Source organism: Rana temporaria, chromosome 5 (genome assembly GCF_905171775.1).
Source record: "Rana temporaria chromosome 5, aRanTem1.1, whole genome shotgun sequence".
In the NCBI taxonomy this organism is placed as follows: Eukaryota; Metazoa; Chordata; class Amphibia; order Anura; family Ranidae; genus Rana; species Rana temporaria.
This window is the reverse complement of record NC_053493.1, coordinates 302964575-302985796: the sequence shown is the minus strand read 5'-3', so window position 1 is coordinate 302985796 and position 21222 is coordinate 302964575. Positions and strand designations below refer to the sequence as shown.

At 40.3% G+C, this 21222-nt stretch overlaps 1 protein-coding gene across 1 annotated transcript in view; it reads right to left on the bottom strand.

Annotated features, from left to right (window-relative positions):
* LAMA3 (laminin subunit alpha 3) overlaps window positions 1-21222 on the bottom strand; it is a 237299-nt gene that overhangs the window by 160709 nt on the left and 55368 nt on the right. The window contains exons 11-17 of the mRNA XM_040354074.1: window positions 21078-21143; window positions 17597-17734; window positions 13008-13142; window positions 10884-11018; window positions 10484-10621; window positions 3531-3577; window positions 2059-2158 (exon numbers count right to left, since the gene is read on the bottom strand). Coding sequence (XP_040210008.1) covers window positions 2059-2158; window positions 3531-3577; window positions 10484-10621; window positions 10884-11018; window positions 13008-13142; window positions 17597-17734; window positions 21078-21143 — 759 coding nt within the window. The remainder of the gene's footprint in view (window positions 1-2058; window positions 2159-3530; window positions 3578-10483; window positions 10622-10883; window positions 11019-13007; window positions 13143-17596; window positions 17735-21077; window positions 21144-21222) is intronic.

Below are 21222 nucleotides of genomic sequence, written 5' to 3'. Positions count from 1 at the left end.
ATCTTTGGATCAGTGGGGATATTTACAGTTGAAGCTATTATGCAAAATAAGGACCCGCCACAGGGTCAATTTTAAAAAAGATTTGTAGATTTTGCAAAATCCTGGACACCAAGATTATATATTAGTAGCTGGAAATCTGATTTGCAAATTCGATTTCCAAAAAACTAAAAGATCTTCATCAGCAGCAAATTGGAGAAGAGACTTCCCAGTCCCTGACATAGTGGACAAACTCCTATCAGGATACAACAAAATTCACCAGCATATCCCTAATGAAGTGTCGAGAGAAACCCAACTGAAGATTCTTCACCACGCCTACATACCCTTTATCACAGTCCAGAACGATTCAAACGCTGCCGAATGTCCCCTCTGCCACCAATCACGACCATCTCTTACCCACCGTTTTTGGTCATGCTCATACATCTCCACTTTCTGGGATCAAGTTATCTCCTATATCTTCAATTTAACTCTGCTGGTAATACCAAAAGACCCCTTGCTCCTCATCTTTGGGTATTGGGACACTCAACTATTAACATGGTCCCCTGACAACCACCCGCCACATAAGGACTGGGCCCTGATATGTCTCTTAACCGCCAGAAGAGCCATCCTAAAAAACCGGACCTCACCCTGCTACCGAACCATACCACAAATCGAATGGGAGCTTCTTAGCTTACTATACAAGGACAAAATCAATACAGACCTCAAACAAGAAGCCTCCAAAGCACGTTTCCACTCCCGATGGCACGCCTTTATGCGTTCGACACTGTCCAAAGAAGACCTGGATGACTTTGAAAAAAACTCCTTTTCCTACCATGTCGAATATCTTCACTCACACCAAGAGTGTTCAGCTCATGTCATTGAATTTGGTGCAAAGGAAGTGGTGACAATTTTCTTTTTTTTACAAGGAGCAATAATTAGATCTGAACCATTGGCATTTCTATTTCACTGTACTAAGGAATCTATAGGTCAATATAGGGTATCCACTCACTTGTTTCTTTGTATTTTGGATTATTAAACATTTGCAGTGTGTTATATGTAGTAAAATATATTATCACAATATACTTCCATTCTGGAACAGGATGCTCCCTCTGTCATAAAGGGATATCTTATTATTAATAGGCATGGTGTATTTACTACACAGGTTGATGTATATGAATGCCACTGAGGTTTTGCAGGAGCTCCTGGGGGCTTCTTAGCCAAGATAAGTACCTTCTTGCCAAACCAGCAACACTGAGGCTGGTTTCACACCTGCGGCTCACAGCAGGGGTCCGGTGCATCCCTGTTCTCAGTTTTAGGGATGAATCAGGCCCGAATTTTTGCCTGAATTTGGACCTGAAAAGGAGCCAAAGATGCACTGGACCCCTGGGCAATGCGCTCCGTGGCCGCCCCAGAGCTGTGTGAACCGGCTTCACCTCACTTTGTAATTAATTGTGGACATTTATTGTTTGGGCTGCATGCTTTTGGAATTTGGCCATATTGCTACTTTGCACAGAGACTATTGTTGCACATTGCATGAAGACTATATGTATCTTCAATGCAATGGAATATTCTACACGTTTAGCACTTATTAATTCAGAATATTAATATATTATTTATCTTTATAGTATTTAAATATTTATTAATTATTTGCACTATTTGCACAAATTTTTCACATTATTAGTTCACTGTCTTATGTTTATTATCACTGGATTTCATGTGTTTAATTTATATGTTGATGTATTAGTAAGCGCCCCAACACTCCCCGTTTTTTACATTGAGAGACGGTCGCAGTCTCTTGTCATGCAAATTGGATGCGGGAAAACCACATCAAATTCGCATAAGTGTAAACCCAGCCTTAGGCTTGTATCACTCTTTTCCATCAGGTTGTGTTGGGTTATCACTTATTATATTGTGAGTTACCATGCATTGCATCAAAGCAGCCTGTTCATTGGGCTGTAAACACATTTCAGTGGACATAATAACTCACATGATTCTTTTTTTTACAATTCAGCATACCCCAGTATAAGTGATATTAAACTCTCACTTTAGTAGTTGTTTTATAAGGGAAAACCAGAAGCTTACCAATGCAGCCTTGAGGATTTTCTTTATCCAAATTCCAATATAGTGGCTTGCAATGATCACAGGTTATACCCTCAACTCTAGGCTGGCACTGGCAACGGCCCTGTAAAAAAGCAAAAAATTAGGGAAGGTTATGTAGACCCATTTACCCTTCACCCATTTATTCCCAAATATTATTATATTAATTATTATATTATATATATTATATATATATATATTTTTTTGCTTTCTGCCTCCTACTTCACATTGCAGAAAGTAAAATAAATCTCTACAAAGTAAGTGGAATTTCCCGTTTAGGCTTGATTCACACCTATGCCTTTTTTGTGCTTTTTGCATTTTGCAGATTTGCACTACAGAACGTGTTCCATAGGATACCATGGTAAATAGACTGTAGTGCAAATCTGCAAAATGCAAAAAAAATGCACAGGTGTGAATCCAGCCTTAGACAGTTGTCACTGGACCAGGTCTCTCAGTTTGAGGAGCTCATCTATTGTTCTTGTTGTCAACAATATGTCCAGCTTTTTCTCAATTAAAAACTTCCATGCTAAAAGTGAAAAGGATCTCAACAGACATTCTGAATTGACATTTGATCCTTTCCCTACATCTCTTGTTCTGGTGACAACTGTTAAAGTTTGATTTTCCCATCACTGTCTATCTGGTAACAGTGGTCACAAGGACAAATCAAGAGGGTGAATCTACCTAGCAGAAAGACAGAGCAATAAAACGTGACAAGGGTTCTAATCCTTTCTCACTCAATTTGGTTATACATATACTTTAAGTATTTTACTATATTCCAATGTTATTAAATATCTGCTCTTACTACATTCTAAGCTGCTTGTTTTCTGTGACGTGAGTACCATAGCTGATTTTACTAATAATACTGAATTATTCCAGTACTTCAGTCAACCGTATTAGAATACATTTTAAAAGGAACTACAATTTCAAAGGAATTTCAAAGGAAGAGCTAACATTGTTTATTAAATGAATAGCTAACATGGCATGGGCATGATAGGAAATAATACTGTATCAGTAAATCTTTGTTCCTAGCAAAAGGTGTTCTTCATGTGATCCACTTTATGCACAAGACATAACAACTATTACACAATTACCAGGAACTCTAGGAGAAAAGAAATAAACATCTGAACCGACACTTGGGTTGATTTACTAAAAGCAAATAGGCTGCTCACTTGGTAAGGGAAGTTGCACTTTTGCAAGGGAATTCCCCCCACGGTGTAGTGAACATGGTAAAATTTCACTTAGTAAATAACACCCAATCATGGATAATAAAGAAAATACAGCATTTGTGCTTGCACATGTGTGGATGATGAAAGTCAGCAGAGCTTCACATCATTTACCAAGCTCTGGGGGAAATTCACACATTTTTCAACTTCTCTTGAAAAATGAACAGCCTACTTGCCTTTCGTAAATGAACCCCACTAACTCTTATGATATGGGGAAAAGAAAAAACAACTTACGGCTTGAGAATTGATGGTCCCAATTGGGTTACATTCCCCATTAAAGCCTGTAATGAAAGTTAATAAAAATCACTTCTGAGAACACTATCCAAAAGTAAGAATACAACTATAGAGTGTTATATATACCATACGGTTAAAACTTTTAATAATTATAGATAAGTACAGTATTGAGGTTTATATGAGAAAAACTCAGTATTACTGGTTACCAGGGCGAAAGTGTGCATTTGTCCCAGTCCCTGCTTGTTGTCTGTGTCATCATTCCATATCAGAAGAAACCCCCCTGTTTCTTTTCCTATTCTCTTGTATATCTTTTGGGGTTACTTAAAGTCTTACTATTATTGAAAGAACAAGGAAATATTGAGTATTTTAGCATACTTTTATATGCGAGGAATGGAAGACAAGATACTCCTAAGTATTTCCACCTCTTTATTGCTCTGTATGTGATATAAAATTGTCAATCTATTTTGTTCACACTAACCTGTTATATTTAATACTTTTTTCTTTAAATTTAAAAAAATCTTATAAAAAAAAAAAAGAAGAAGACCTTTATCTATAAAGGGGATAGCAGGCCTTAGCCAACATGCTGGTTGAGAAGTTAAAAATATGGGTTGTAGCATGCAATAATGACAAGCTTATGTTTTAACAAGTTGGCTATAAAAAACTAACATGTATTGTATTTAAAAAGTATGAATTAATATTATTATTAATAATATTGTTTTTTTTTTTTTTTTTTTACATATGCTAGCGTTTTAACAAACAAGTTACTATTTATTTGCCATTTGGTGACATTAAAGAGCAATGCTTTTCTCTACTGATTTGTGGAGCATGACAGTTTATATTCTAAAATAGTTCATATCTTATCTCCTTCTTGACCTAAAATTAGTATTTCCAAGACAACCTAAGTTACACACACAGAGTTGGCTCTATTGGATATTAACAAAAAATAGTGTAGCCTAGTCATTATGGTAAGACCAGGGTACATTTCTTTTGGCTGTAGTCCTCACCTGACCATGGCAGATATTTCCTGTCCAAGCTTTCTTGGGGTGAAAATAGATCAGTCACCATGGACCTTTTCTAGTTGATTATTATTTTTCCTTGAGGGGCCAGAGCTTGCAATGTCTGCTAGGTGCTCCCCTTCCTCTTTCCAAGCGTACACATTTTTATGATGCACATATTAACATTTACACCATGATCCTTTATTACCAACATTGTTTGACTGGCAGATGGTGCATTATCCTGCTGCTGGATCATGTTATCTGTAGGTAGCTTATACCTGCACTAGTTCCTCAGTAAACAACAGATAGAAGTTGCTGCAAGTATAATACTAGACTACTTCTAGAGCTATCTGAGCCCTATCCTTGGGGTTATACATGGTTCACACAGGCTTTTGGAAAGCTTGCAACAATATTCTTGAAGCCTTCAAAGCACCATTCGCCTACAGTTTTGGTGGGTTAAGCACAGAGCCTAATGGGGGTGATAAATGCCATTTTATTCAAGCTACTAGCAGCTTTATCACTAGTTTGTTGAAAGCCTGCTGTAGGCAGCTAACATCTTATTTAAAGTGCAGTCATCACTCCCATTAATATTTATGTTTAACGTCCCCATAATGCAGTGTTTCTCAATTCCAGTCCTCAGGCCCCCCCAACAGGTCAGGTTTTCAGGATTTCCCTCAGATGAAAAGGCTGTGGTGATTACTAAGGCAGTGAAACTGATCAAATCACCTGTGCAAAATAATGGAAATCCTGAAAACCTGACCTGTTGGGGGGGCCTGAGGACTGGAATTGAGAAACACTGCCATAATGGAACTGAAGGTTTCTTTAGTTAAAGTTAAAGACTTGCACAAACCTGCTTTGCTAAGCTTGCTTTACATTTTTATTTTACAAGCCAATACCAGTATGAAATCACCGTAATTATAATTTGTGCACAGTTTGGAAATACTAGATTTGACCTACTCCTTTAATAGATAAAACAGCAGCGTTTGAAAAACAAAAAACCTTTTAGGGCATTTGGCTTAACATCTGAATGCCAAGGATGCAAATGAGTAAGACTATCTAACTGCATTATGTCATTTCGATATTAATTAAACACTCATGTGCACTATAAGCAAGCCAATAGACTTGATGACCCATATAGGAAATGACAATGGATGTTTGGTCTAGCTGTGCTAATACAGAGAGTATATTTCCTATCTAAGGCAAACTATGGATCTTCCACTATTGTGGGAATTACATCCCCATAGCCACAAGTTACTAACCCTGGTAAAGAAGCTAATTTGTGCTGAATAGCAACCAGATTGTAGGTCACAAACCACTTAAATGATCTTTCCATGGACCAATGCCACAACTCATGTAATCCTTATAAGATAGGCAAGAGCCCTGATGGCAGTCTTGTCTCTGCACAGTAGTGTATTTAGGTTTTGTGCTGCCCTAGGCCTGACTAAACTCGTGCACCCCCTAATTTAAATATGGCCCACCCCTTCCTGTCAAGGCCATACCCCTTCCTGTTTAAGACCCACCCTGACATTTTCCAGTGGGGACACTTGTTCTAAGGGTTTGAGGGGGGGGGGGGCAATAGATTCCCCTAATTTGTAGAGGTTTCCTCTCACTTCTTGTTTGACTATGGGGCAGAAAATGAAGGGAAATCTCTGCAATGGGACAGAGAAGGCAAAAAATAAACTGACAAAGGTTATAACCCTTCCTTACTCTATGCAAAAATAAAAAAATAAAGTGTTGCCTATAGTTCTACGTTAACAACTTCAGGACCGGAAGGATTTACCCCTTAACGGCCAGGCCATTTTTTTGCGATACGGCACTTGTGCGGTCGTGCGACGTTGTACCCAAATAAAATTGATGGGTTTTTTTTCCACAAATAGAGCTTTCTTTTGGTGGTATTTGATCACCTCTTTGGTTTTTTATTTTTTAAGCTATTAAAACAAAAAAAAGACTTTAAAAAAAATAGGGAATATTCATTCACTATTGTCACACAGCTGGATGGGCTTGAGCCCACCCTTTTTTTGAAGTGTATTAGAACCTCTGGCTCTAATCACGTGCTTCAATAAACCTCCCCATTGGAATTCACGCATCCGGCGTCCTGCATGGGGGACAGATGCATGGATAGGAGGGGCTGCGCCCGTGCACCCTTAATGGATGGCCAACCCCTGGTCTGCACTATCCCTATATTAAAGGCCCTTTCGCAGCTAGGTACTGTAAGTTCAATGCAAGTTTCACCCAAATAATGTAGCTTTCCTTCCATCCTGGGTATCCCATGTTATATTATCTAGTCAGCTACTGTATAAACAATAACACCTGCCTCCTATATAGATTACCAGTAGCTGACAAAAGAAGACGATTTCCTAATATTTAACTGCCATATGCATTATTGTAAGCTCGAAAGCCCCCAAGTATATATATTAGATTGTGATCACCCAAAGGTTTGCAGGAAAGTCGTGCACTACTTGCACCATCCTTACTACTTAGATTAGAAGCCCCGTGACAGCTAGGTAGTTGTCCTGCAATTTCCACTCAACTGGTGTGGTTTTCCTTTCAGCCTGGGTACTTAAAGCCTGAAAGACTCACTTCACGTGTCTCCACTGCACCTCTCCCGACATGTGGTCTCCTCACACAGTGGTGAGCTCCTCCTTCTTCACTCTAACGCTGACCTTCTCCTCCAGAGAGATTAAGCCTCATAAACATGGCATCTATCTCTTTGTAGCTAAGAACTCAGGTAAGAGGGGCGCTGTGATGATTGGACAGTCAAAACTAGAAGCAGCACCCCCTCCCCTCCACAGTTGCTGAACGTCGACCCCCCATACAACAACAACTCATTGGTGATGGTGGCTGCTTTATGGGGGCACCAGACCGATTTGCCTCCCGGACCAGTCCGCCCCATAAGACTGGCGCTACACTAAAAGTGTTGCACAAGCCAGCGAGGACTCTTTTTGTGCCCCCCCTCTGCAAAGTACCGCCCTAGATACAGCGTTGTCTCTGCATTGAAATATTGGAAAAGATAGTCAGTAACTTTAACATTTCCAAGCTGGCTAATAGCCAAAGTGTATCCACCCTGGGCTATACATCTTCACAGGAAGCCAGACTTTACTTCACTTTTAACAAAATTGCAGGTATCAGAGTACAAAGCTATAGAATGTTAAATTGTGTGACTGGATAGGAAAGGGCTTTCTTCCAATAGCAAATTTGGAACATACGTAGGCAAGTTATACATGCCTGAGTTATATAGTTGTACGTATAAGCTTGTATAACACAGCCAAAAAATGTTTAGAAAACAGGCCTAATGATTTATTTTACACATGTAATAAAAAGAACTTGATTAACAATCTCATGAGATGTTTATGTGTTATAAAATGTCCTGCCAGTGCTTAGCCCCACAATGGTTCTTTTGTCTTTTGGCTGGTTCCCATAGGACACAACCTCAAAGCTTAGTAAAATGTTGCATGTTTTTCCTTCTTGATAATGCTTGGGAAACAAGAATATATCGTTGTTGTAGTACTGGATAGGAGCCTAGACTTTTAAAATGCTTGAGGAAATATGCCAAGGAACCAGGGAATTTAATGACCTAAAGGTATTTGTTTTCAAGTCTGTTCCAACATTAGGCACAAATGTTAGAAATACACCTTTAAACTGTTAAAAAAAAAAGAAAAGAAAAGAAAAACACCTTTAAATACTGGGAAAAAAATATTTTCAAGATTATCAAAAACTCTGCCGACCATAGAAAACACAAAGTATTGGTGTATCTAACGCCAACATTTATTTGTTAGGTTGAAAAGTGTAGTTTTATTACTATCTGCTTTCTTTCATTTTATCCTAGTGACCACTATCTCCGGTACAGAAATTGATGGCAAGTTCAACATTTTTACAGCTGTCAGTGGAGCGGAACTCTATTGGGGACAATTTTCTTGGTGACAGTGAAAAGGAAAATCCTCCTAGTAGAACAAAGAAACCAAAAAGTTGTGGACCATTCCTTACTGTATCCACTAAAAAAAATTGGGCTTTACATATACTGCAAACTATAGTTTTAGAGCCATAATTATTTAAGCTAGAGGCCAAAACATGAAAAAAGTGCAGGTATTTTGCTTACCTAGTTTAACCCAAGTTTAATGAAATTTTCAAAGGAAATGTTACACATTGAGACTTTTAAATAGGGCATGTACTCAATAGTTTGATGTTCACAGTCTTACCCTGCATTCCAAGAGTGTATTTCTGGTCATTTTGAAGGATTTTGTCAGGCACATTACAGGTGCACTAATGGCATTTTTTGTATATGTACAGTATTAAGCTTCAGGAGTTTATTTCCTGGTATGGCAATGGGAGGAGTGCAGTTCTATAGTAGGATAGGAGTTCTTTGGGTGTAAAAACTCACAAAAAATGCACTGAAAAATTAACGCATTGCTCATTTACAGGCACTCCCATTAGAGCCTATAGGACCAAAAATGCCTTAATACTATGAACTATTTTGAATGTAGGGCGTAGCACATAGGGTGACTGAGTGTACAAATGTGAACAGGGACTATTAGAAAGAATGAGATTCTGTCTAGTCAGGCGTGGACAGGTGTAGTCGGGCCTAAGGAAATTAGTGGAAAAATGTTCAAGTGTGAATGGAGGCTTACTATAATACAGGAAAACCCCACTTTTAAGTACACAATAAGGGTTTATTTACTATCACTGGAGAGTGCAAAATCAGGCTCACTTCTGCATAGAAACCAATGAGCTTCTAACCCCAGCTTGTTCAATTAGGCCTGGTAATAAAACCTGGAAGCTCATTGGTTTCTATGCAGAAGTAAGCCTGATTTTGCACTCTCCAGCGATAGTAAATAAACCCCATTGTTTACCTAAAAGTGGGGTATGCCTGTAGATAAACAAAGAGTATCATAAATTCTTACCTTTCCTGGAGCAAATGCTGCGATGGTCACATGCTTGAAGGTCTAGGAACAGTTACTGTGAACACTAATGATCCGATGACTAGCCCTTCAGACTTGCATCAAACCCAGTGGCGGCACGTCCATATGGGGTGCAGAGGCGCCGGACATATGTATTTCAATGTTTTTTTTTTTCTGATGCACATGAGTAGAACCTGAGGCTCGAATTGGCTTAAAAAAAGGATTGAATCTGGGTGCTGAGCACTGCGCCCTGAGCCCACCCAGTTGTGTGACAATAGCGAATTAATATTTGCTATTGTCTTCCTGATTCTCCTCCCAGCCAATCAGGAGGCGGGTCCTGAGACCTGATTGACCAGGGAGTCTTAGGGATTGCCGCCTTTCCGTCCACCTTTTGCGGGCAAGGGGGGGTTGGCGTTGGTTTGATGCCCCCCCAAATTATTGAGCACCTGCCGCCACTGGTCAAACCTGAAAGAAAACATTTTTCCCAGGGAGGGTAAGGCCTCGTACACACGACCGAGGAACTCGACGGGTGAAACACATTGTTTTCCTCGTCAAGTTCCTTGTCAGGCTGTCGAGGAACTCGACAAGCCAATTTTCTCCATTCCCGTCAAGGAAATAGAGAACATGCTCTCTTTTTGGCTCGTCGAGTTTCTCGACAGTTTCCTCGACGAAAATGTACACACGACCGGTTTCCTAGGCAAAAAAATATCTCCCAGCAAGTTTCTTGCTGTTTTTTGCCGAGAAACTCGGTCGTGTGTACGAGGCCTAAGTTTTTTAGTCCCTCTATTAACCAACTAATTATTCTAATAAATAAATACATTTTAATAAATTCTATTAATGTATCCATACCTGCAAAGCAACATTTCATGTTAACAGAGTATTGTTAACATTTAAATACCTCATATCTACAATCACAGGAAATTAGCAAATTTTTTTAGCTAGTATAGCTAACACAAGATTGTGTACATGTTACGTTGTTTACTGACTCAATATAGGATGTACAGAAAGCTTGCTGCTCCCTCTGCTCCTTGAGTCTTTACCTTTAAGTAGACTTTTAACATACCATGACAAGATGGATAATCATCCAGTTCAGATGAGCACCTGTCACATTTCGGTCCAGTTACCCCTGGTCGACATTCACATTGCCCAGTCACAGGGTTGCATGTACTCTGAAACGAGGCTTGAGCTGAACATTGGCAAGCTAAACAAAACACCAGTCAGCATTAGTACATCTATTCTCAATACATAATTCTACAAAATCCTCTACCATTTTGGTTACAAATCAATTTTTTACAAACACCGCCTTAGAACTTAACTAGGCAAAGAGTTTACAATATTGAAACATAATTTCAACCAAATGCCAATACAATATCATATGTTTTTTTTTTTTTTTTAGAGCATAGGTTTAATGGCAGCAGAGCAAGGTTCAGTGAGCACATGTATTTGTTGTGTTTTATACTTACGCAGGCATGAGGGGTAGCTGTAGAAATTAGGTGCACATTCATTACATGTTTGCCCGGCATAGTTAGGGCGACAGAGACATTCACCACGAGTACCACATGATGGGTTAGAAGCACCAAACATATCACAGTCGCACTCTAGAGTGAGAAAAATGTATTAACATTTCCAGTTTACTTATTAACAAAGCTTTCACTTTCCAGTGAGAGAGATAATTCCGATACAGTATCTCACAAAAATGAGTACATCCCTCACATTTTTGAAAATATTTGATATCTTTTCATGATATATCTTTTTCAGTGTATAGCTAGAGAACTGACCACAGTGTGTTTTGAACCTTAGCGTGGTCAGTTTATAAAATTAAAGCAGAGGGACTGGCACAAACCCCAGGGATTTCATACAAAGGGAACAGAAGACTTTTTCAAACAAGTACATGGTATAGCAGTATGTTGAACTTAATTTGCTAAAGAAATAGAGAATGTTTGAGTAGTTTAATGAATAGGTGAACCTGTGTTTATCTGAACCATCCATTTATTTGTCATCTGTGTAATTCTGCAGTGTGGAAAGTGCCTTAGAATCTAACTGCATGTTTATTGTGCCTTCAAATAGTTCAAGCTGGTCCAAACTATTCCCTTCACTAACAGATGTCCGTGCTGGGCTAGCTGTATAAACTGTATGTAGCATCAGCTGCATACAGTACACAGCAATGTGTTCCGGCAGCAGGACTGGGATTCCCTGTCCCACAGCCAAAACAAAATCGAGTCAGCCTGAGAACTGATCAGCCATTCAAGCAAGGCTGTGTATTTTATGAATGCTTTCTCTGATTGGCTAAAGCGGAGATTCTGATGTTATCCACCCTCCTCTCTGCCTCAGTCAATCATTGGAAGCTTTGTATTCATTCACAGGATACAATGATTTCTGTGATTGGCTGCATAGCACTCAGCCTGTCTTAATTTTTTTATGGGATGGAGAAGGTGAAGTCCCTGTCCCACTGCTGAAACACAGCAATGTATGTATGTAAAATTTCTAAAGTGCACCCAGAGGGCACATCTGTTAGGAAAGGGAATTGTTTGCTTACGCAAATATGGCCCAAACAAACTATTTGAAGGCACAGGATACATGGAGGTAGGCTTTAAAGTGTATATCCAGGTATAACTCAGATTATTCCCCAAACCTCCCTATCCTTCTCCAGAACATGTCCCAGAATTATTTTGTTTCTGTAACAAGATTACACTTTTATTACTCCCTGTAACATCATAACTAGGCCTGTAAAATTCTTGCATATGGAGCTCCTGGCCGGTCGTCAGATCCTACTGATGTAGGCACGACCCCAGAAATACATTCCCAAGAGCTTTTTTTTTTCTCAGACACGGATAACCAATGTTAGCTAGCGACGTCATTTGGAGCAATGCACGCTGGGAAATTTAGCCGGCGGCGCATGCGCAGTACGATCGGCCCGGGGACGCGCCTGGTTTAAATAGTAAACTCCCCCTAGCCGCGGAATTTGAATTTCGCCGGGGGATTTACGATCCGCCGGCGCAACTTTAGAGGCAAGTGCTTTCTGAATACAGCACTTGCCTCAAAAACTTGCGCTGGCGGATTGGAAATAAGATAGTTCAGCGGATCTTTAGATCCGCGTAATCTATCTGAATCTACCACAGTGTGTTGGTAGGCTTTTGGAAGTGAAAGCTGCAGCACTGTTTTCCTGAGAAAGAAATCAATGTTTGCATATGAAGATGGATAGCGTAGGGTTGGGACAGTGTTCTGTAGTCCAGCAGGCAGGGCTGACAATGCTGCTTGGAATTTTAGTTCAGAAAAGGCACTGTGACGTCAGTAAGGAACACACTGGATTTATGGCCAGACAACATATATTTTTCTGTACTTGCAGCATTTTTAAAGAGATAATACATAGGGGAATGCGCAATTTTTACAGTGATGTCATGCTTTTTTTTTTATTTTGCCATGACATAGACTTTAAGTGGAATTAGCTAGTTCCCTGTGTCCATAGCACTGATCTCATAATCTAATAGATGATTTGGTCATTCAGTGAATAGCCAATAAATTGACTTGTACAGTCCAAGTACAGCAAATTAATTGATGCATCTACTAGTAAACTACACAAAACTTACCGAAACAGCTAGGAAAAGAATGATAGCCTTTGCGACACTTGTCACAACGTTCCCCCTCCATCCTAAACTTGCACAGGCACTGCCCAGCAGGGTTGCATACTTCAGGGAGCACTCCATTGGGATTGCAATCACATCCTACACAATTCAAGGAAATGACTTTTATACACAGCACAGAGCAGTGTGAAAAAATTAATTACCGCACATGACATGAGCAGGAAATTAAGCACAATATAAGCCTAATATCAACAATAAGTACATTCCATTATAATAATACAATCATTTGAATGAATGTAGTAATTTGTCATACCTAACATTAATCAGAGAATGTTTTTTTTATTTGAAAGGAACTGTAAAACTGCATTGGAATGTGAATAATATTGAAGCAATTTTAACCCCAAACGCAAATGTGTAAAACCATAAAATAAGATTTTAGGGTGAAGTCAATGAGGAGCGCCCATTTATTACAACAAGCAGAGGAGTTTGTCAAATGTTGCAGTTTGGTAGAAATATCCTTCACATTCCCCAAGATTGAAATATAGACTCAGGGTCAAAATATTTAAAAGATTTAAAAAAAAAAAGTGCTTCCAAATGCATTGTATGGAAATTTCTTTCTGTTCAAATACACTTTTACTCACCAAATACAGGAGATGTCTTTAGTGGTCCCCTTCTTAAAATGTTAATGTCTGACTTTTGGGATCAATATGACAGCCAGAGAACCAGCATTAACAAACAGACCACCCAATCACAGTCTAATGCCGCGTACACGCAGTCGGAATTTCCGACAAGAAAAGTTTGATGTGAGTTTTTGTTTGGAAATTCCGTGTGTAGGCTCCATCAGACTTTTTTTGTCGGAATTTCCGACAGCAAAAATTTGAGAGCTGGTTCTCAATTTTTCTGACAAGAAAAGTTCTTGTCGGAAATTCCGATCGTCTGTTTCCATTTCCAATGCACAAAAAAAACATGCATGCTCGGTATCAAGTCGACGAGCATTGGACTTTTTCTCGGCTCGTCGTAGTGTTGTAGATCACCGCGTTCTTGATGGTTGGAATTTTGTGTGACCGTGTGTATGCAACACAAGTTTGAGCCAACATTCCGTCGGAAAAAAATCCAAGGTTTTCTTGTCGGAATTTCCGATCGCATGTACGCAGCATTACTGTATGTTCTAAGTACAAGCTTAATTTCATAATACACATTGAGGGAAATTTATCAAAACTGGAGCATCCAGAATCTGGTGCAATTGTGCATGGCAACCTAAAACTAGAAACCAGATTAGTTGCCATGTACAGCGGCTCCAAATTTGGTCTGCTCAAGTCTTGATAAATTCCCCCTCAGTGAATTCAAGTTCCAGGACTGCAAAGTTGCTCATCCTGCTGGGTGCAAAAATGTGGGGTGCAAAAATCTGCACCTGAGAAATTTGAGAACAACATTGCGCATGGAAATGATAGTGGCCATGGCCTCATTTAAGGTGATTGTTCCCTAAATGACCCTCGTAGGCCGTGTACAGACGACCAAACATGTACGATGAAAGCGGTCTGCCGGACCGTTTTCACCATACATGTCTGGCCGGGGATTTCTGTACGATGGCTGTACTAACCATCGTACAGAAATCCGCGCGTAAACACTACGCGGGGCGTGTTTGCGGCGTCGCCGCGACGATGACGCGGCGATGTGGGCGGGCCTGCCAGTTAAATGCTTCCACCCATGCGTCAAAGTCATTCGACGCATGCGAGGGATGGCGGGCTCTCGGACATGTACGGTAGGTCTGTACAGACGACCGAACATGTCCGAGCGGGCAGGATTCCAGCGGACTGTTTTAAAACAAGTCCAGGAATATTTGCCCGCTGGGAAAAGGCCCGGCAGGCAAATGTTTGCTGGAATCCTACACGCTCGGGCCTACACACGACCGAACATGTCTGCTGAAACCAGGGCTGGACTGGGACAAAAATTTGGCCCTGGACTTCATCCAGACTGGCCCACTTTGACAGGTCTCTTCCACAGCGGCCAGACAACTCCCGCACCCCCCCCCCCCAGCCACACAAGCCCCCTCTCCCCCTTCACTAGCCACTAGCCGCTTTACTTTATTAGAGTAGAACGGCTGATACTGGTACTCTTATAGGCAGTACCAGTGGGGAAGCTAGGCATTATTTCACCCGGGGCAAAGAATCAGTTTGGTGCACCCCCCTTATGGGACAAGATTAAGCAGAAGTGAGAAACTCCCAGGCCGCTGTCACTGAAGCCGGCCCACTGAGCAATCGGCCCACCGGGAAACTGCCTGTAGTCCCAATGGCCAGTCCATCCCTGGCTGAAACTGGCCCGCGGACCAGTTTCAGCAGACATGTTTGGTCGTGTGTACGGGGCCGTAGATGTACATTCCTTGTAGCTTCTGCTACTTTGATCTCATTTATATTTTCCATTAACACAATCCCATCAAAACCTATGCTATGTGGATCCAAAGAGGAGGAATAACTTTATGTAAAAAGTGCTCCTATTCAGTTTTTTAGTCTAAAGATATAACATTTGAATTGCCTTGCAGGTGATGCCATTTCCTCAAAGAAAACATCAATGAAATATGAACACACGAAGCGAGCATTCATGTTAATGTTTACTCCATGAGATCAATGCTTCTTTAAATGGCTCTGACTAAGTCAATTTGTCAACTTTTCAAAGAATCCAAATAGTTATATATTAACCAGCAATTATTATACACATTATGAATCATGATTTTATGTTCTCTATAAACATAACCTTACAGTGACCTTATTACTTATTAAAATTTCTGTATGTCTCTTAGGGCCTGTTCACACAAGGTGGATTGGGACTGTTCTGGGCAACAAGGAAAAAAGTGTTTTTTCTTATAGTGTCAGTTCTCACCACCACATTGGGGGTGGGGGTGCAGTTTAAAAAAAAAATCATGGCATGCAGTACATTTTTTTCAGTGCAGAGCTGTCCAATGCAATCAACTATACCACGCTGCGGCCAGCAGAACTTCCTAAAAACCTGCAATATATTAATCTTCTATCATGGATTTAAATACACGTTTAACCAGTAGAAAATTTGAATGACCGTTAGAATTCTACAATCAATACTGTATATGCATTCATAAAATATTCACAATGGAAGGTGGTAGGTAAAAAAGGCATCCTTATGCCTCGTACACACGACCGGTTTTCCCGTCGGGAAAACTGCCAGAAGAGATTTTGGCTGGGAAACCCGGCCATGTGTATGCTCCATCGCAGTTTTCCCGACAGGAAAAACTCCCGGGGAAAAAAAAGAGAACCAGCTCTCTTTTTTCCCAACGGGATTTCTGGCGGTCTTTTTCCTGTCAGTTTTCCTATGTGAAAAACTGCGAAGGAGCATAAACACGGCATGGATTCCCGACCAAAGCTCCATCGCAGTTTTCCTGTCAGGAAAACCTCTCATGTGTAGGGGGGAAAACGTACCGAGCAGGTTCTCGGTTTTCCCCTCGGGATTCCCGGCGGACTTTTTACCGCTGGGAATCCCGTACGTGTGTAGTAGGCATTGCCCTCTTAGCAAACCATTTAAGCCAGCTTTATGCTTTTAACATGAGCTCACAAATACTGACTAATTTGGCTTTAGATTCAACTTTGACTTTCCTGCGCTGACTGCACTATAGGGACAGTGGTGGTCTAGAGTGGAGTAAGGTGGGTTGAGTCAGCCTCTGGCTACTTGTCTTGAATACTCTCAGAGTAAGATCCTTCTGCTATAATTAATGACACTGTCCCTGTGCACCTCAGAGCTTTGGACATTTTCCCTCATCATTGAATGTACCAGCATCTGCTGTTACGTTATCCATAATATATATATAAGTGTTAGTGTAGGGACTCTGCCAAAAGCTGGGGAGAACCTAGACTAAAAGTAGTGCTTGCAGCTAGGCTGTAGCCAGCCTGAGCTTTGTTAAGTTATCTGGGCTTGGTATGTTTTTCCTAAGCCCAGGACATTGTATGCTTCTGTCGTCTTCTGGGGAATGTTCTCCAGTACACAGACTAAAAAGACATCATGTACAGTATTAGGTTAATAATATTTGTTCTGCCCTGGTCAATCGCTAAAGGGTTTATGCCAGTGATAGAAAGAGGGTCAATATTTGGAGAGAGATTCTAGAAACGTCCTCGCCTCCAAAGTTTTCCTAGTGAGGATTTATGTGTAACATGGTCCAGGCCTCACCTCCCATGCTGCTGCCTGGAGAAGGTGGAGCTCCAGTGATAAACAAGAGTTAAACAAGATAACTGGTCAAAAGGTTGCCCACCTAAGTTTAAAGGTCCACAACTGGTCTATGAAAAATGTCTAAATACTCCTAACTTGGTCTGTGGCAGAGGCCAGTGATACTTAAAGACAGCTGGATATCTGGACTGCAGAGTTCACATTAGAGTTTACAAAGAGTTCTACAACCAACCTGTGTCAGAGGTCAAAAGTCACTAGAAGTCACTATCAAGTGGAGGGGGAAGTTTTGCTGCTATTTTGGTTATCCTGTACCCATAACCCTCTCTTGGCTTTCAGTGCACCCCCCCCCCAGCTCATTTGATCCCTTTTAAATGTTATTAGGCAGCCTTATGATTACCACAGAAGCTTACTTTGGCAGACTGGATAATGGAAGAAGCCAGCAGCACACCGATCACAAGCAGTACCCTGAAAACCACCCCGGCAAGGACACTGTCCAGTCAGTCTGTCACAGTTATGGCTTAATGCTCCAACGCCCGTACAATTGCAACCTGAACAAGATATAAAGCATAATAGAATATTAAAATCCATTTGCTAATATGTGTTAAGAGTTTTTTTTCATGAAAAATTATTAGTAGAGTTTCATAATGCATTCCATGTGTTGCTAGTCCCTTTTCTACAAACTTTAGAAGTGCATTGAGTGACCTGGGACAAAGCTGCTGGTGTACTTGTGAATATATATGAAGTTAGTGCAGTAAAAAGGCAAAAAGCGTTGATAGGCCAAAGCTGTCACACTACAACAAGGAATTTGGGGAATCAGCAGATGCAGTGTTCCCAGGCATAGGAGGATGGGTGGGCCATGCTTGCCACCCTATAGAACCACTCAATGGATATGGACATCATGCCATATTATTATATTGTACAGGATTTACAATTCAACAGTTTGCACATATCTAAAGCTCCCCCTCGCGTGTGTGACGTTGGCGGGAATTTTTGGACGGCGGTCCCTATGTAAGGACGCTGCCTTTGTTTGTTGCAGGCATTTGGCTTCCTACACGCTACAGATTTACATGCAACATTTTCTGATTACACAGGTACCCCCTTCATACTTAGCACTTCACCTTTCCTTTTGGTTTAATTTGTTAGCTCCACATAAACGATTCACTGCTCTTGTCAACACATATTAACCTCATTTTATTTAGTTATCGCTTCATTTTCCTATCTCACAGCTACCCTCAATCACTGACTTCTGGCCACATATCATTATTTGCCTGATGCCTGTGCAACCTGGGTGCATCCTGCGGGGGGCCGTGTGTCCTTCAGTATCTTGCCACAGTCCCCGGTGAGAGTTGTCCCAGCTTATGGGGACGTGACAGTGCTTCACTTCCATGCCGGCAACACTTGGTGACCTGGTGAGTACCACCTGGGACCTTGATTTGTTCATGGTCTCCAAAATGTTAGATGCCCTGGACCAATCCCAAATGTGTTGATGTCGTTACAGAAATACAAGGCATTTTTTCTACTGATGAGCGACTCAAGTCGCGAAACGCGCCGAGCTACAAACTTCATGCTTTCATATGTATCACTGCAGCATATTTTATTGTACCTAGTATCTGTATATTTGGGTCATTGCTTGTATAACTCTTTTTCAACCAAGTCTGTGAATTATATATGTTTATTAATTTCTTCAATAATGCAATATAGTCATGCACGATGCATTATTCGAAAGTATTAAAATATTTAATCTATAACTCATTTCCAGATATATTATTCTCCCCCAAACCACTGTAATCTTTCCCCAGACATACTTCATTTAAAGTCCCGCTCTCTCTTGTTCTCCTTGTTTTCTTTTACAACTTTCCTTTAGATTTACCAAAACCATATAATATGAGGTCAAACCTAAACTCTTTCAAATTGTATGCAATCAGGCATGCCTTTGTATTACATAGTTGAAGGTAAATCTAAAGGAAATTGAACAAACAAAATGTATAATGTGTAGCCAGTTTAAGGCTAGTGTTACACTGGAAATAAAACCTCTTTGCTATTGAGAGTTTAACTGCTTGTTAGCGATTCTCTCATTAGAATTACAGCCATTTCCGAGTACTACAAATAAGGTGATTACAAACAAGCAGTTAAATCTCCCTGTAGCCAAATTATTTACTCGACCGTGCAGCCCTAGGCTTAAGCTTGTTGTAGATGAATCGAAACTTGGCCAGTTCAGCAGGGACTGGCCAAATAGTGATTCATCTATGGCCGTTCCTGCTAATTAGAAGTTGATCTAAAGATCGACCTCTCTTAAACAGGACCATTGGAAAAAATGTTATTCGATCAGCAGCTGCAGCACTGATCTATGTATTCTGACAATAGAGGAGGTCAAAATACAATAGCACAATGAGGAGGATTCCTTTATCCGCCTTGCTTGTGTGGATGGGGGTATCTGTTTGGCTTTCCATGTATGTTTTTTACTACATTTAAAGCATTTCATGTAAATGCTGCTAAAATTGATTGCATACATTTTGTTCACAACATCGTGTGAGTAAACCCTATTTCATTCATTCGTTTTCAGATGTAAGATTGATGTCATGTGTTTACAACAAATTTATACCAGAACTCAAGTGCATGGTTGTGAACACAGCCGTGAGCCAAAAAATGTTGGGTAGGTTTTATTGACATGTAATTTAAAAATTAGAATTACATTTCTAACAACCTAAGCTTCTTTAATGCTTTCAAGCAAGTCAGTTAATCTTTTTAAGTGATTTATTTTTTATTTATTTTTATTTCCCTTGCTGCCCTTTGAGAACTGGGCTGGTATCATCAAGAGTCCTGACAGTTCTTGAGTGTTCTTCTGAGAGCCATACACAGATCTCAATTTGACCAGGTTAAGAAGGGGCCGGCTAAATTTTGGTCCATTTATGGGTACTGTGGTTGTAAAGAAGTCTACCCATCAACTTCTGTACAACCATCAACCTCAAATGTGTGGATGGGGGAATCAGCTCAGTTTTTTTAATTTAACCTGCTGGTTGAACAAAATACTGACTAATGTATGGGCTGCCTTAATGAAGTGAATTGTTTGTTTGGACCAGCTTTTGGAGATCAGCTTTAAAATCAGAATACCAAATTAAATCATATATGGTATTGCTGATTTTAGTTGGCTAGAAAAGATCATCAGGAAGCATGCAATTCTAAAAGGATGGTGAACGGTCTATATTTTCCTCTCCTCACAACAGCACATTTGCTCTCACCTATGTTTTTAAACATTTTATTGAAGAAATGTGCAGGCACTAAATCAGCTAGGCATAGAGAAAAATAAAACAATCAATTTCCTTTTAATACAGTAAGTCCACTACATATGAATGTTCAATTTGAAAACTTTCAAAGATGTGAACATGTGTTTGCATTCCTAATCATGTAAAGCTTGGCACACACACTCAGTTTGTTTTCGTTCAACCCAGCAGGCTGAACGAAATAAAAGCAGACATATTGCCATACTAACATATGCAATATTGGTGTAGCGATCTCCCCTGCTGTGCTATTGTATTCTGACAAGGGGACTCCCCCCCTCCAGAACTCACTGATCAGAGCTCGCAGCCATTGTCTGCAAATGCTGATCATTGTTGGACGAGAATGGAACTCGTTCATAAGTAGGGGGCCTACGGTACATCTCCCATAGACTGAACAGGTTGCCTACACTTTCAGACTGCCGACACCTTGCAACTCATAATCATGCGGACCATTCAAGGGCTACAGGTGTTTACAGGTGTCAGCGCCCCTGTAAATTAGGTCTTAATCAACCTTGATGTGTTCTTCATTCCTTTCTTCCACTATTACACATTTTCATCATTAATTATAAGAAAATGTTACCTGAAATTACAACTACATTTTATTATAGCTTGCCTTTTATGCTGCCAGCAGTCGGCGTTAGAGGAAACGATGTAGTAGGTACAGGGTAAAATGGAATTCCTACAAAATAAATAAGAGATTATTATTTGAGAGTCTAATGATTTAGTCAGTGACAATAGTTTATGAAAAGCATTAAATT